The 16,560-nt window shown below is 39.7% G+C and overlaps 2 protein-coding genes and 1 pseudogene across 3 annotated transcripts; all 3 read right to left on the minus strand.

Annotated features, from left to right (window-relative positions):
• Window positions 1-1,391: 1,391 nt before the first annotated feature.
• LOC131467597 (mpv17-like protein) lies at window positions 1,392-6,527 on the minus strand. Its single transcript, XM_058641599.1, has 4 exons — window positions 5,959-6,527; window positions 4,608-4,678; window positions 3,815-3,844; window positions 1,392-3,540 (listed from the first exon to the last, which is right to left on the minus strand). Exons 1-4 carry the CDS (start codon window positions 6,248-6,250, stop codon window positions 3,295-3,297), a joined length of 639 nt encoding a protein of 212 aa, XP_058497582.1. The 5' UTR covers window positions 6,251-6,527; the 3' UTR covers window positions 1,392-3,294.
• Window positions 6,528-7,611: 1,084 nt separating this feature from the next.
• On the minus strand, window positions 7,612-13,063 carry LOC131466611 (protein N-terminal asparagine amidohydrolase-like). 2 transcript variants are annotated; one of them, XM_058639986.1, is made up of 10 exons: window positions 12,950-13,063; window positions 10,205-10,307; window positions 10,025-10,090; window positions 9,777-9,885; window positions 9,609-9,682; window positions 9,458-9,511; window positions 9,319-9,372; window positions 9,125-9,222; window positions 8,646-8,759; window positions 7,612-8,483 (listed from the first exon to the last, which is right to left on the minus strand). In XM_058639986.1, the coding sequence occupies exons 1-10, from the start codon at window positions 12,953-12,955 to the stop codon at window positions 8,313-8,315; spliced, it is 849 nt and encodes a 282-aa protein (XP_058495969.1). In that variant the 5' UTR covers window positions 12,956-13,063; the 3' UTR covers window positions 7,612-8,312. The 2 variants fall into 2 exon arrangements, with proteins under 2 accessions (XP_058495969.1, XP_058495968.1); XM_058639985.1 differs by lacking the exon at window positions 12,950-13,063 and adding an exon at window positions 11,172-11,353.
• Window positions 12,971-16,126, minus strand: LOC131466761 (mpv17-like protein; annotated as a pseudogene).
• Between the last annotated feature and the right edge of the window lie 434 nt (window positions 16,127-16,560).

Consider the following 16,560-nt stretch of genomic DNA (forward strand, 5'->3'; position numbering starts at 1 on the left):
TAATTAAACCCTTTAGAGTTCCTAGGGACATTTTCCCTTGCATTTTCTGCCATTCCGTTTTAAATCGTTGAGCCATTTTGGCTGTGTTGAATGAATATAGCCCAAATTTTCCAGAGGATATTCCCTTTTGGTAAACTTTAGAACTGTCATCTCAGTTTCTTAAATTAGCCTAAAATGTCTAAGCTACGCAAGAACTTTCCCAGAAACAGCTTTAAAAAACATTTTTCCACTTTGAACGAGTCAATCTTTTCAAGCTACTTCAGCCTGAAATATACATATCAAATATTAATATTTTTAGAAATTTTAACCCTTTTAAAGGTCAGTTTGGTTTCACATTTCTCTGACTGTTTTTCTATCTAAAAAAAAAAACTACAATAATTTCCATAAAATATACTATTCAAGGAGTATTTGGTTATTATCATTATCAGGCCCTAAGATGGGTAAATGGTTGGCAGCAACATTGATTTTGAACGATTTTGATGCATTGTTAGTTTTTCTGCAGTGCCAGATTTAAAACAAACTAACCTAATTTGTTCCTAGGGACAAAAAACGTCCAATTGAAAATACTATTTTTGATCCCCCATTTATCTTAACATAAAAGAATGCATTATCTAATATCGGACTCTTGTCTCCGGAACTGCAACGTCGAAAAAGACAGAAGGCTTTCTTCGAATGGTGAGAATTAAAAAACAGAAGCATGAAAAACTGATGCACTGACATGGCTCCACGGCTTGTGTTCTTCAGCTCCATTGAAAACAAATGCACATGGTGAGGAGAGGGGATGGGAAGATGGATGGATGTTTACAGTGGTGTCATATAAATCGTTTGTCCAAAACTGAGATCTCCGTCGAGTTAAAGGGAGGGAAAAAAAGCGAGCAGACTTGCAAAGTTCTGCTTTAAGTGCATCATTTTACACGTTTTCTGACGTGAACTGTGTGCCTGCTGTTTACATGCCGATGTCAAACATCAAGTCAAAGGGCAGGTGTTTCTCTGTAAATAACTATTCTAGTCACACAAGGTCAAATTAGACAAATGGAATCTGTTGGAGACTTTTTACAAAATTAGACACAAGCCTAGAGCCTCTGCTTTCTCTTCCTTTGAAGTTAGGAGCAATAAATGTGACTGCATAAAAACAGAGACTGCAAAATAAAGCTATATGCATCACGTAAGGCCTTTTCAAAGTACACATTGTGCTAAATGTATTCCCACAAGAAAATGAAGACAGCTGCAGTAGCATGTGAAGAATGAGTAATAGGTGTGAGTAATTAATGAACACAAGCCAAAACACACAGAGGATGCACCTATGATAACAAAACATGACATTTAACATGCGAAGATTAAACCTTATGTGTGTGACAGTTGCTCAATGAACACACAAGTCAAAGATGTTCTTTTTTCAATTTATTCAACAATAAATTATGTCAAATTTGTTTTAACAATTACAATTAATGTAACTCGGGATCAAATGTGATATCAAAACCTGTCAAAAACCTGTCAAACTTGACTTTGGAAGCAGTAGACATTCTCTGTTGAGCTACACGTTACATAGTTAATGTAATGTGAACAAAATCAATAATTATTATTGAATTGACCTTAATTTACAATCTCTACAGCAGACGAAAATAAACAGGCAGTCAATTAACAAGAAAGAGAAACTTGATAATAAGTTACTGTACTTGAAAGTGTGTGAACAAACAGTGATGTGTTATTAACACAGTAAGAGTTTAGTCCAGGAAAACTATAATAAATGCATTTCAGGTGAAAAATGTACAAATTGTGACCGTTTGAATGTTAATGATCTACCTGAGAAGAGAAGACAGGAGTTTATATGCACTGAGCTAAAATCAACCTCCATTTTTAAGCCCTTGTTGGAGGCAGCTGTTACATTTCAAGAGTCACCATAAAATCTATAATGTCACACTTTCACACAGCAGTAAAACTGTAAAGCAATGTTTTGTTTTGTTTTTAGCAGCAAACTGTTGTAAATGTAAAGAAAGTCAGAGAGAGATCCCTTCACAGTATCACATTGACATGAAAAATCAGGCAGGAACCAGTTGCACGTTCAAGTAAACGAATGTCTCAGACACACGTACCACAATATTTAAATGTCAATTGATGTAAAAATGTGGGAGACAAGGTGCATTGTGGCCCTTATGCATTAAAAAAACCCACAAACCTAATAATAAACACATTTATGTCGTAATACATGTGATTAATGGTATTTAAGCTATGAGCCCGTGTATTTGGCACTTCTTGTACCAGAACGTGAGCTGGAACCAGAGTCGGCAGCTGTCGGAGATGAGGCGCTGCAGATAACAGTCAAAGCACTTCTGCTAAACAAAGACACATTCAACTGTTGATTATTTTTGGCCCAAATTGGATGAATGTAAACATCCCGGCTGTAGCGGTTAGCTGCCTCTCCACGCAGTTCTCCCTTTTTAACCACATTTGTTTTCATTTAGAGTAGAATCAGAGGAATCTGGAACATCGACTGTACACTTTTCAATCAATAGATTCTCTGACCCACATACAGTATGTCAGAAGAAAATAGACTAGGTTTTAATGATATGCTTTGTGAATATTGAGATATATATTTTAAAGAAGCCTTTAACGTAAATATCATAAAACGGATGAGATATTTCATCAGAGATTAAGGAAACATGTTAAATTGAAATTACTCATATTCATGTAGGGCTGCAACGAGTATCTGAATAATCGATTTATTAATCGATTATTCAGATAATAATTGTTGAATCAGTTTAAGTGGGTTTTTTTTCAATAATTAAAACAACAGCTTCTTAAATGTGAATATTTTCTGGTTTCTTTGCTCCATACAACAAAGAAATCTTTAAAACTTGACCTCATTCCCAGGTTTGGTAAACACGATCAATATTTTTCAAGATTTTCTGATATTTTACGAACCAAACAATTACTCGATTAATTGAGAAAATAATCAACAGATTAATTGATTATGAAAATAATGTCTACAACTTTTACTTTAAAGTGCCTTTGCTGCTGTAACACAGTACATTGGCAAGGTGGGACAATGCACTCCAGTGTCTTTATTTTGGATTGCAGTACCCGTATTAAACTCTACTTGCATATGTCACATAATTATAGCCCCTTTACATAAATACATTACCAAACAACCTGACAACTTTGTCTCACATTTTTAGATCAATCCCAGTAGGACTTAAAGCTCGACCCCTGCCACTGCTGGTGCAACATCGACCACAGGCAGGACAACTGTGTGTTCCCTTTTTTTAGTCTCACCTCCATTAAAATCAGTAGTTTTCAGTTCTGTGTAGATTTAGGTGCTTCTGTTCCACCTTTAAGAGCCTCGACCGTGACCTCAGCGTCTGCTTTCTCCTCTGAGCGTTCACATTCTTTCTCTTTCGGGGAGAGGATCCAGGCCAGAGCGGCCGCGGCCGTGCCGTCGCCGCTCTGTTGCGAGAAGCACAGGAAGATGGCCCAGACGAAAGCACAGCAGCCGGTGAAAGTAGTCCGCACATACAGAGGCACCAGGGCAAAGTTCAGAAGCTGAGGGACACGGATGGAGATTAGCGTTCATTCATGGCTTTTTACTGTTATTTAATATTTGCAGTAACATTTAAAATTGTATGAGGATATTAGGTGCAATAACTTTGAGTTATTTATTGTGGTTGAAGATGATTACACTCACAACACGATATGTGGTGACTTTTTTCTGAGTCATTGGAGAGCTGACAGTTGAGCTCAGGAGATTTTGTTCACAGCAGATAGTTCACAAAATGTTAAGAATTATCATTTATTGACTGGGGATGTTAATGTTTACCTGCATGAATGGCCAGAACATCAGCCCCGTCTGAGCAGAGAGAGAGAGAGAGACAAACGGAAACAGTTTTAAACTTCAAAAACCAAACTGTACATAAACCGTCGGACAGAAAACCAACAAATCCACTATTCATCAATTTATAAGAACAAGCACTTTAAGGATCTGGCTGATTTGTGTACAGAGTTAGAAACCAACAACTCCCAGGTGGTGTCCAAGGGTTATTTGAAATCTAAAACTTCATTTTATCACAACAAAAGAAGTAAATATAGTGAACAACTTTACAGAGGAAATTAAATTATGTAGAACATAGATCATACAAGTTCAAATAGATCTTTTAAAAAATTACCGAAAATATTATTTGATGGCTGAAAACACCAAGAAGCATCCACAAAAGGAAAATTATAGTTATGGAAAAGCAGAGCAAATCAAGCGCTCTCCCTGAACACCAGTCTGCATGTGGTAAACACAACACAGCTGCTGCTGTTCACTGCACCGTGCAGCTCCAAGTGTCTTGGATACAGTCTGGTCAAAAGAACGCTAGATTCTAACACAAATATATGAATGTGTCAGAGAGAGCAGGAGCTACACTCTGGAGCGTAAAATTATTATTTTTTGTTTAATTCAAGAAATGTTACTGTTCTAATATATTATATCTACAAATTTAGAAAGCCCAGCAAATAAGGATTGAATATGGAACATGTAAACTCTAAGCTCAGTCTGGGCACATTTTAGTGATAAGAGGTTGACGATAACGCTGCTGCGACAGTGACCACCTGTCTCTGCTGCTGCTCACCTTGTATGTATTGAGGAATTTTGCTCTCCAGTCTTCAAAGATGTCCTCTTTTCCCTCCAGGAGACTGACACCTGGGTGACATGTAGGAATTATCCATCAATCAACTGTTAAAGTACAATACTGGCATTAAGTGGAAGTAATTATGTACATATATATATATATATATACACACACAGTGTGCGTTAATGGAATGAGGAGTGGCAATTGTTGCGTCAATGAATTCTTCTTTAGTGTTCCTTCCAGTTAAAATGTGTAATGACTCCTTACCACTATATGAAGGAGGGCCACACAGATATGTATTTAGAAGTGTAGCCAATTGTGCACATACAGTATTTTCAAAGTGTAAGATTTCATTTTGGGTGACTGATGTAAACTACTTAAGGCTAAACCTAATACCAGATTCATGAGAACGTAGTAACTATTATTCATCTTCATGTGCCAGATTTTGTTTGTTTATGCTGCTGATTGAAATACATTTTGTCATTTAATTAGATAGTATTATGAGTACTGCACACATCTTCATATATACCCTCACTGGCCACTTTATTAGGTACACCTTGGTATGTCATTGAACCTCCTTTCCCTTCAAACCTGCCTTTATTTTTCATGGCACTTTCAACAAGGGGCAGGAAACATTCTCCAGTTTAATGCCTTTGGACTTGATGAGCAAATATGCAATAAATCCATCCACCCATCCATTTTCTAACACTTTATCCTCCACATGAGGTGCTGTGCCAATCTCAGCTGACATAGGGCGATAGGCGAGGTCATACCATGGACAGATCGCCAGTCCATCGCAGGGCCACAATTGCCTAATCCCCAAATCTGCATGTTTTTGGACTTTGGAAGGAAACCCAGAGAAAACCGACACACACACACACACACACAGGGAGAACATGCAAACTCGAGAAAGACCCTTATTCTGACCGGGTCACGAACCTGAGTCTTCTTGCTGCAAAGGCAAGAGTGCTAACCACTACACCAACAGTGTGGCCCCAAACATGCACCAAATTAATATTACATTACATGTCATTTAGCAGACGCTTTTATCCAAAGCGACTTACAATAAATAAAAAACCAAATAACTCAACACTATTTAGATATCTAAATATCGCTATAAAATGAATAGTTTCTTCCCTGCTCAGTTTGCTTAAACCTAAACTGTGTCTTTCCTGTGACCTCTGCTCGTCAAGGTTTGTTGGATGACACGGTGAACAGCTGATAGTTACACCACGTGACCGGGGCACAAGAGGGCACGCGGGTCACGTTACAAATTGACAGATATGTGATATGTGTAGGAGTTGAGTTAACCGTTTACTGTCCGCTGCGTCCACGCGGTGTTCACACTCACCTGTGTAGAAAACACTGGTCGCCAGCGGCGCTGCTGTGGTCTGGTCCAGCAGCAGCTTCCTCATCACCATCGCGGCGGAGTTGCCCGGAAACTTCCGCTCCAGCAGGCGCATCCAGAAGAAATTGAAGTTGCCATGGAAACTGAAAGCGACCACGGCGACGTTCCTGGTGTGCGTCCAGTCCATTTTGTCCGTGCGCGAGAACCACTGGTGGACAAAGTCCCCGCCGGCGAACAGGCAGCCGTACATTGAGACGTTGGTGAACCACGGAAACCGACGAAACGCATTTTGCATGTTTTTAAAGATGAATAAAAACGCAAAAATAACCAGTTTATGACTAAAGCTTGTGCTGTAGCGGGTAAATGAATAAATAGGCGGTCGTTAGCGTTGATACAGCTCTGTCGGATTTTCAGCCCAATAAACCGCGATGATTTTACCTGATGATAATAAGGAAAAGTCTAAGCTAAGACAGTCTCACGTTTGATGTTTACATGTCGAGTAGAACCAGGCATCAGCGACAACACTGTGATCTCTGTCTGTCTGACAGCTACCGGCTCCGTCCAGCGTAAAATCACTACGCCCATTGTGTTTACGTACGTACAAAACGAAAGGCGGAGCAACGCTGACAACCACCACCGGTGACCTGTGGATGTATGATAGCACTGAGCTTTCTCTGGTTATGACCCATTTATTTGACTCGGATGTGTTGGAGCAGGGAGACATCTAAAATATGCAGGGCAGTGGGTTGCCAGGACCAGGATTGAGGAAACACTGCTATAGCGAGGACCACAAAAAAAAAAAAAACAGATTGGACATGTACTCAAAAACAGGCAGAAACTTGAAAACTAAAAGTCCAGGACTAACTCAATTTTTTGTACATATGTAAAATAGTTCAAATTGTGAGTGAGAAAATTGTTTGTCATTTTAGAGTTGCTGCCACAGCAACACAAAACGTTACACAAAACAAAGACACAAAAAGACACTGTTCAAACCTCAAAGTTGCTGCCACAGCAACACAAAACATTACACAAAACTGCATAAAACGTGACTCAAAGCTTTATTCAAAACTTTACACAAAACAAACATTAACAACACTCGCACAGCACAAAATGGACTCCTATCAATAAGTGCTTTACATTTCAGTAATGTGTGTTTTTGATTGAATGATATTTCTGCCCCTGTTCTCTCTTCTGTCTCTACCTCACCTCCCTCTTGTCCTTTGTCTCCCCCATTTTTCCTTTCACCCCAACCGGTCGAGGCAGATGGCCACACATCTTTGAGTCTGGTTCTGTCAGAGATTTCTTCCTGTTAAAAGGGATTTTTTCTCTCTCTACTGTTGCCTCTAGTGTTTGCTCATAGTGTGAACTGTTATGTTTTCTCTTCTCCCTAATAATAATATTATTATTATAAAGTTTGTTTTTTGCCTTACTTTGTACAGAGAGCTGAGATTATGTATTTTGTGATTTGGCGCTATACAAATAAAGTTTAATTGAATTGAGGACATTTATCACAGCAAAGTCAAAGTTTATGTGTCCAAACATTGAGTAAACATTAATGTAACCAGCTGAGTGAGAGTAGTCAGCGTTACCAACATCTTTGTACCAGCATGTCATCATGCTCTTTCCCCACAGACTCCATTCACTCAACAAGTGAAACTCGATTTACTGCATTCTATTTAATGACAGATACAGAGTTGCACTGAATGCTTTAAGCACCATGCAACCTTTACAATATGCACAATTCATTAAAAGGCATTAACTGTTTGGAACAGAAAAAAAAGGCTGTTGTAAATTATGAACACATGCAATTTTCTGAAACATACACATTCATAGCCAAGTACACAGCATTATATACAACATCTATTGTATGTTTGTGAATCAAATTCCACTTATTACAAAGTGCAATTGGAAGAAAAAATAAACTTTTTTTTTTTTCCCCAACTCCTCGACGATGCAGTTAATCTGTTTTAACCAAGGTGCCAAAATGAAAGTTCCCCACTATTTCTAAGAGCCACGGAGATGTTTATCTGTAACCGCTTCAGCCTATTAAGTACAACTCATGCATATTTTTCCCAAGTAGAAACATTCATTTTCCTTTCTTAATTTCAGACTTGGATAAGGATCAGTGCTTTGATATTGATCTTAACATACAGCAACACTGCAAGAAGTATAAGGTGCAGACTTTGAACCACCTTGCGCTCTTAAGACACAATGAATAATAATGATAATAATAATAAAAAGACGTGGTCGTAATAAAAAGGTGGAAGGGACGCAGTGTATCTAAAGCACTGAAAGGCAAAAAGCAGTCTGGTTCCGTGTTAAGGTTAAAAAAGAAAAAAAAAAATAGGATCAGGCCTCTACGAGTGGATCATCCTGTCCCAGTCCCCCGTCTCAGTCCTGTGGTAGAGTTGCGGTTGATCCCCAGGAAACAGGCAGTCAGGGTTGGGGTGCTCTAAAAGGAACCGGATGGTGGACTTCATGTGCTGGACGAAGTGAGGCGGTTCAGCCATGGGAGAGGTGGACAGGTACTGGACAGCAGAGAGACAGACCAGGGTCATTCACTGTTTTAGAACAGTCATTTTAGGGTCTGTGTCAGAACAAACCCCCTTCAACAAAATATACAAACTAAAATGTACATGAGGTGAAGTTAAACACCCTTTAAAAAAAAGGCAGTTGCTACCAAGATTTACCCTTAAAATCGTGTCATCATTTTGTGACAACAAGAAGGCAATATCCAGATTTGGAGACCACTTGCAGGGCCCAACTTTTACAAGTCCCCGACTTGAGTCGTAGATGTCGGCCATCTACGAGAGAAAAGAAGCTTTTATTAATGATCTTTAGTGTTGGATATAAACGAGACTGTGTCACAAAGTGGATTCAAAATGAATGTGAGAATTGGCTGCTTTTCTTTGTTTTGTATCTTTTGCCGTTTGAATGTCATTGACTGAATTTGTACTCGCAGACGATCAAATGAACATTTTCTTTTAGATACAGTCAAATTATCTAAATTATTTATTCATTTAAATGGAAAAATGTATTAAATTTATGAATAAGGCAAAAAATCATTAGCCGCTGCTCAACTTAAAATGATGATTTGTTACAGGTGAGTGGAATTTGTTTACACACATCCATATGGTTTATACAAAACAAATATTGTATTTGGGAAGACCTGTCCGCCAGTGAAAGTCCGTGCTGATCGCAGCTCCTCTGCAGGTCCTTTATGAGGGAATGATGAAGGGAACACTTCCCCTGTTTTAACATTGACACCTACACACAAACAGACATTGACTCAACATATTAATCGTGGTCACAAGCCATCAGTACATTGCAAGTCTCTTCCTTTTTAACATAGACCACACTTACCTATTCCATACACAATGGGTCTATGAGTCTCATCAACAACAACGTCGTTCAATTCTGCAACAGAGAAAAGAAGCATGAATTGGATGATTTTAAGTGTTTTTTAAAGCAAAAATGTCAAATAAAAAAGCATCGGCATTACCTGTGATGCAACATGTCTCCAGATGAATTTCCTCTTTCTGTTTCTGAAATGCTGCTGTAAACGGGGAAAGAGACATTTAAGTTTTTGAAAAGTTTAAATGCCGCCAGCGTCAGTTTTAAATGAAATGTATAGTATCTTAAAAGGACTATACCAAGAATGTTATGGCTAAGTTTATGGGATGCGTTTGACTCATCGTTAAACCCCCCGACAAGATGGAGCTCGAGTCTAAGCGACACAAAGCAAAGAAAGAACAAGCGATTTTTAAAAACTTGAACATGACGCTCAAATTGCGTGACGTGATACTTGGCGTGTTTCATACCTGCCCTCTTGACTGACATCGCTCAGTGACATGACCGCTTTCACAAGGAGTGGGATTTCAGACCAAGTGCTGGAACCGTCGCAGTGAGCGAGGCAAACGGCTCCACTTCCTGAGAAATAACAATAAAAAACTCCTCAATCATGGCAGCGATTCATCAAACTGCACACACACACACACACACACACACACACACACACACACACACACACACAAACTGAAGGAAAAAAACAAATACAAAGGAACGTTACCAGTGTGTCGCAGCACAACCAAATGGCAGGTGGTGGCATCCTCAGATCCAATCACTGAAACACAATCTGAAAAAGGTGTTTAGTGTTATAACCAGGATCCAGAACAGTTAACCTTGCAATGGTAAGACTCCCTCTGTCAAAGATGATTAGTCTCTGAGGAGGACTTGCTTCATTACTCACTGTCTGCTGGTGTTGTTGCAGCAAATTCTCGTTGTTGGACATATAAGAGGCACTTTGGGTCGACAGCAACAATTGGCTTGGAGTGAAATGTTCTTGCATTTTCCTGTGACATTTGAGTAAAACAAACACATTTAACCTTTTAAGCCAGTACACTGGAAGATTCACCAATAACCAACCAGTATAAACCTTGTGATCTCCACTCAGCTTGCAATATATTAGGTACACTTAATACAAGTGTATTGTTGCCCCTTTTTAGCACAAACAATCAATTCATTACATTTAAAATTCAAACATTTGTCAGGGTTTTTGTCTGTAGGTCACCTGCACATAATTTACATATTGTTACACTACTTTTGATGATGATAGGACAACTTTAGAGCTTGCGTTCCATGCTACAAACGGATCCGGTCCAGCCTACATCCAGAACATGATCAAAACCTACACCCCAGCCCGCCCACTTCGCTCTGCATCGGCAAACCGGCTCGCTGCCCCCTCACTGAGAGGATCGCAGAGGCATTCACAGAACTCGAGACTGTTCACTGTCCTCGCTCCCAAATGGTGGAACGAGCTCCCCATCGACATCCGGACAGCGGAAAGCCTCCACATCTTCCGCCGCCGACTAAAAACACATTTCTTCCGACTCTACCTCGACTAAGACGATGACGACAAAAAAAAAAAAAATACATCGCACTTACGACTAGCACTTCATAGTTTGGTTTACTTGAAGCTCTTTCTTACTTCTAGCTCTTATTTATGTTTAAATGCACTTATTATAAGTCGCTTTGGATAAAAGCGTCTGCTAAATGACATGTAAAAAAAAAAAAAAAAAAGTAAACTTTGCGTTATCATCTACTTATTTGAAACTCTCCATTTTGTCACGACCTCGCTGACACTTTTCCTCTTTAGCATTCACTACCAGCTTATCATAAGGTGACGCTAAATTTAGCCACACCTTGTAGAAACAAACCTTGAAATGTGGATATTTGTCGAAAAGATCCGCTGTCGCGTTAAAGCGGTCTACTCCTCTATTTTGGATTAACAAAGGCATTTCATTTCCTCACGCTGGATCCACTCTATAATACGCTGTTTAGCAATAAAAAAAATACTTAATATTTTTACTTCATATCTTTATACAACGCAGAGACAGCACTAACGATAGCACAACTTCCTGGAATTTCTTCTACTAGTGATGTGTCGTTCGTGAACGTTTCGTTCAAAATGAACTAATCTTTTATATGACTCGGGAGTAATGAGTCATCTCAGTAAGTGATTCGTTCATTTTCATGCAGTACCTTCATTCGCCACACGATGGCAGGCAGCTGCATAAGCTCAGCAGGAAAGGAAACAGAAATGATTAGTTCAGGATTCACTCAACTGAGCGAGCGTCCGTCCTTAGGTCACGTGACAGCTACCTAGTCACTGTCGTGCTGTTAAACAACAATGGCAGAGAGGATACAGGACACAAGTCACTTTATTGAGGTGTGTATTTGCTTTCCTAGGGTTTCATATGGTTTGAATTGCTTATGGCATTTTGTTTATTATACTTTGTCAGCTGAAGCAAACCATGTTAAGTGTTTGAGAACCGCGGTCTTTTTTTTTACAACGCCCACAAGGGGGATACAGCGCCAACCGCTGTAAAAATGAACGAAATGAACGAAATGACTCAAAAAACTTCCCATCACTATCTTCTACTACGGTTTCCTTGAAGAAGAGACACTCACGCTGTGATACACTGCCCCCAATTGTTCACAGGTGGGAGTACATTAGGTCCAATTCACCAAGTGAACGTTTTTACGCAGTGTCGTCTAAAACGAGTGGGGCTACGTATAATTACTAAGTAAACTTACGTCGTTAAAGAGGGCCGGGGAGAGAGGAACGAGGTGAACGGCCTGCGTAGCTCCGTGACGCATACAGCAATTGCTTAATAAAGTCAATATTTAAGCGTTATTTTCTACTGGTGTGCTTGATTTGCTAAGCTAGTTTAGTCTCGCGCATTTTGTAGTAAAACGGTTGCGTTTAATTCGGATATTATTGCAGCAGATAACGTAACAACAAACCGCGTCAAACGTTAGCTAACGCAGAGTTGAGTGTTGTTTTTCCAACATGAGAGGGGGATCGTCCTATGGAGACAGAGACAGAGACCGTGGACGAGACAGGTAACTTTTGAGTTTATTAAGGCAATGACAAAAAATGTACTTATGACATAATTATTGCTGCATAATATCTCGACCCTACAGGTAGTTTGGCTCGGTGCCATGGTTGTTTTTAGATTGTAGTGAGCAGGAAATCGGTGAAACTCAACGCCTCTTAAGTTGGTTCAATTTCACATTAAAGAGAGACCACACAGTAAAGTATATTGTCACTCTAAAACTGATAAAGGTTAAGTTAAATACAATTACTCTAATTGATTAATCGAGAAAATAATCAACAGATTAATTGATTATGAAAATAATGTCTACAACTTTTACTTTAAAGTGCCTTTGCTGCTGTAACACAGGGAGGACGGCAAGGTGGGACAATGCACTCCAGTATCTTTATTTTGGATTGCAGTACCCGTATTAAACTCTACTTGCATATGTCACATAATTATAGCCCCTTTACATAAATACATTACCAAACACCCTGACAACTTCGACTCACATTTTTAGTTCAATCCCAGTAGGACTTAAAGCTTGACCCCTGCCACTGCTGGTACAACTTCAACCACAGGCAGGACAACTGTGTGTTCCCTTTTTTTAGTCTCACCTCCATTAAAATCAGTAGTTTTCAGTTCTGTGTAGATTTAGGATCTTCTGTTCCACCTTTGAGAGCCTCGACCGTGACCTCAGCGTCTGCTTTCTCCTCTGAGCGTTCACATTCTTTCTCTTTCGGGGAGAGGATCCAGGCCAGAAGCACAGGAAGACGCACATACAGAGGCACCAGGGCAAAGTTCAGAAGCTGAGGGACACAGATGGAGATTAGCGTTTATTCATGGCTTTTTACTGTTATTTAGTATTTGCAGTAACATTTAAAATTGTATGAGGATATTAGGTGCAATAACTTTGAGTTATTTATTGTGGTTAAAGATGATCTACATTACACTCACAACACGATATGTGGTGATTTTTTTCTGAGTCATTGGAGACCTGACAGTTGAGCTCAGGAGATTTTGTTCACAGCAGATAGTTCACAAAATGTTAAGAATGATCATTTATTGACTGGGGATGTTAATGTTTACCTGCATGAATGGCCAGAACATCAGCCCCGTCTGAGCAGAGAGAGAGAGACAAACGGAAACACACCAGTTTTAAACTTCAAAAACCAAACTGTACATAAACCGTTGGACAGAAAACCAACAAATCCACTATTCATCAATTTATAAGAACAAGCACTTTAAGGATCTGGCTGATTTGTGTACAGAGTTAGAAACCAACAACTCCCAGGTGGTGTCCAAGGGTTGTTCTAAATCTAAAACTTCATTTTATCACAACAAAAGAAGTAAATATAGTGAACAACTTTACAGAGGAAATGAAATTATGTAGAACATAGATCATACAAGTTCAAATAGATCTTTTAAAAAATTACCGAAATATTATTTGATGGCTGAAAACACCAAGAAGCATCCACAAAAGGAAAATGATAGTTATGGAAAATACAGAAAGCAGAGCAAATCAAGCGCTCCCTGAACACTTGTCTGCATGTGGTACACAACACAACACAGCTGCTGCTGTTCACTGCACCGTGCAGCTCCAAGTGTCTTGGATACAGTCTTGTCAAAAGAACGCTAGATTCTAACACAAATATATGAATGTGTCAGAGAGAGCAGAAGCTACACTCTGGAGTGTAAAATTATTATTTTTTGTTTAATTCAAGAAATGTTACTGTTCTAATATATTATATCTACAAATTTAGAAATCCCAGCAAATAAGGATTGAATATGGAACATGTAAACTCTTAGCTCAGTCTGGGGTACATTTTAGTGATAAGAGGTTGCTGCGACAGTGACCACCTGTCTCTGCTGCTGCTCACCTTGTATGTATTGAGGAATTTTGCTCTCCAGTCTTCAAAGATGTCCTCTTTTCCCTCCAGGAGACTGACACCTGGGTGACATGTAGGAATTCATTATCCATCAATCAACTGTTAAAGTACAATACTGGCATTAAGTGGAAGTAATTATATATATATATATATACACACAGTGTGCGTTAATGGAATGAGGAGTGGCAATTGTTGCGTCAATGAATTCTTCTTTAGTGTTCCTTCAAGTTAAAATGTGTAATGACCCCTTACCACTATATGAAGGAGGGCCACACAGATTTGTATTTAGAAGTGTAGCCAATTGTGTACATACAGTATTTTCAAAGTGTAAGATTTAATTTTGGGTGACTGATGTAAACTACTTAAGGCTAAACCTAATACCAGATTCATGAGAGCGTAGTAACTATTATTCATCTTCATGTGCCATATTTTGTTTGTTTATGCTGCTGATTGAAATACATTTTGTCATTTTATTAGACAGTGTTATGAGTACTGCACACATCTTCATATATACCCTCACTGGCCACTTTATTAGGTACACCTTGGTATGTCATTGAACCTCCTTTCCCTTCAAACCTGCCTTTATGTTTCATGGCACTTTCAACAAGGGGCAGGAAACATTCTCCAGTTTAATGCCTTTGGACTTGATGAGCAAATATGCAATAAATCCATCCACCCATCCATTTTCTAACACTTTATCCTCCACATGAGGTGCTGTGCCAATCTCAGCTGACATAGGGCGATAGGCGAGGTCATACCATGGACAGATCGCCAGTCCATCGCAGGGCCACAATTGCCTAATCCCCAAATCTGCATGTTTTTGGACTTTGGAAGGAAACCCAGAGAAAACCGACACACACACACACACACACACACAGGGAGAACATGCAAACTCGAGAAAGACCCTTATTCTGACCGGATCACGAACCTGAGTCTTTTTGCTGCAAAGGCAAGAGTGCTAACCACTACACCAACAGTGTGGCCCCAAACATGCACCAAATTAATAAAACCAAATAACAATTCAACACTATTTAGATATATAGATATAGCTTTAAAATGAAAAGTTTATTCCCTGCTCAGTTTGCTTAAACCTAAACTGTGTCTTTCATGTGACCTCTGCTCGTCAAGGTTTGTTGGATGACACGGTGAACAACAGCTGATAGTTACACCACGTGATCGGGGCACAAGAGGGCACGCGGGTCACGTTACAAATTGACAGATATGTGATATGTGTAGGAGTTGAGTTAACCGTTTCCTGTCCGCTGCGTCCACGCGGTGTTCACACTCACCTGTGTAGAAAACACTGGTCGCCAGCGGCGCTGCTGTGGTCTGGTCCAGCAGCAGCTTCCTCATCACCATCGCGGCGGAGTTGCCCGGAAACTTCCGCTCCAGCAGGCGCATCCAGAAGAAATTGAAGTTGCCATGGAAACTGAAAGCGACCACGGCGACGTTCCTGGTGTGCGTCCAGTCCATTTTGTCCGTGCGCGAGAACCACTGGTGGACAAAGTCCCCGCCGCGCGAACAGGCAGCCGTACATTGAGACGTTGGTGAACCACGGAAACCGACGAAACGCATTTTGCATGTTTTTAAAGATGAATAAAAACGCAAAAATAACCAGTTTATGACTAAAGCTTGTGCTGTAGCGGGTAAATGAATAAATAGGCGGTCGTTAGCGTTGATACAGCTCTGTCGGATTTTCAGCCCAATAAACCGCGATGATTTTACCTGATGATAATAAGGAAAAGTCTAAGCTAAGACAGTCTCACGTTTGATGTTTACATGTCGAGTAGAACCAGGCATCAGCGACAACACTGTGATCTCTCTCTGTCTGACAGCTACCGGCTCCGTCCAGCGTAAAATCACTACGCCCATTGTGTTTACGTACGTACAAAACGAAAGGCGGAGCAACGCTGACAACAACCACCGGTGTCCTGTGTATGATAGCACTGAGCTTTATTTATTTGACTCAGATGTGTTGGAGCAGGGAGACATCTAAAATATGCAGGGCAGTGGGTTGCCAGGACCAGGATTGAGGAAACACTGCTATAGCGAGGACCACAAAAAACCCCAAAAACAAACAGATTGGACATGTACTCAAAAACAGGCAGAAACTTGAAAACTAAAAGTCCAGGACTAACTCAATTTTTTGTAAATATGTAAAATAGTTCAAAGTTCAAATTGTGAGTGAGAACATTGTTTGTCATTTTAGAGTTGCTGCCACAGCAACACAAAACGTTACACAAAACAAAGACACAAAAAGACACTGTTCAAACCTCAAAGTTGCTGCCACAGCAACACAAAACATTACACAAAAGACACTGTTCAAACCTCAAAGTTGC

The sequence above is a fragment of the Solea solea genome, chromosome 10, assembly GCF_958295425.1.
Source record: "Solea solea chromosome 10, fSolSol10.1, whole genome shotgun sequence".
NCBI classification, from domain to species: domain Eukaryota; kingdom Metazoa; phylum Chordata; class Actinopteri; order Pleuronectiformes; family Soleidae; genus Solea; species Solea solea.

Coding starts and splice junctions, on each gene's coding strand:
- LOC131466611 (XM_058639985.1), bottom strand. CDS start 11,252: ATGCCTTTGTTAATCCAAAATAGAGGAGTAGACCGCTTTAACGCGACA. Junction 10,308..11,171: donor ACAAATATCCACATTTCAAG/GTTTGTTTCTAC, acceptor CAAATGTCACAG/GAAAATGCAAGAACATTTCA. Junction 10,091..10,204: donor TGCAACAACACCAGCAGACA/GTGAGTAATGAA, acceptor CACCTTTTTCAG/ATTGTGTTTCAGTGATTGGA.
- LOC131467597 (XM_058641599.1), bottom strand. CDS start 6,250: ATGCAAAATGCGTTTCGTCGGTTTCCGTGGTTCACCAACGTCTCAATG. Junction 4,679..5,958: donor GACCAGTGTTTTCTACACAG/GTGAGTGTGAAC, acceptor CATGTCACCCAG/GTGTCAGTCTCCTGGAGGGA. Junction 3,541..3,814: donor TGTTCTGGCCATTCATGCAG/GTAAACATTAAC, acceptor CGTGTCCCTCAG/CTTCTGAACTTTGCCCTGGT.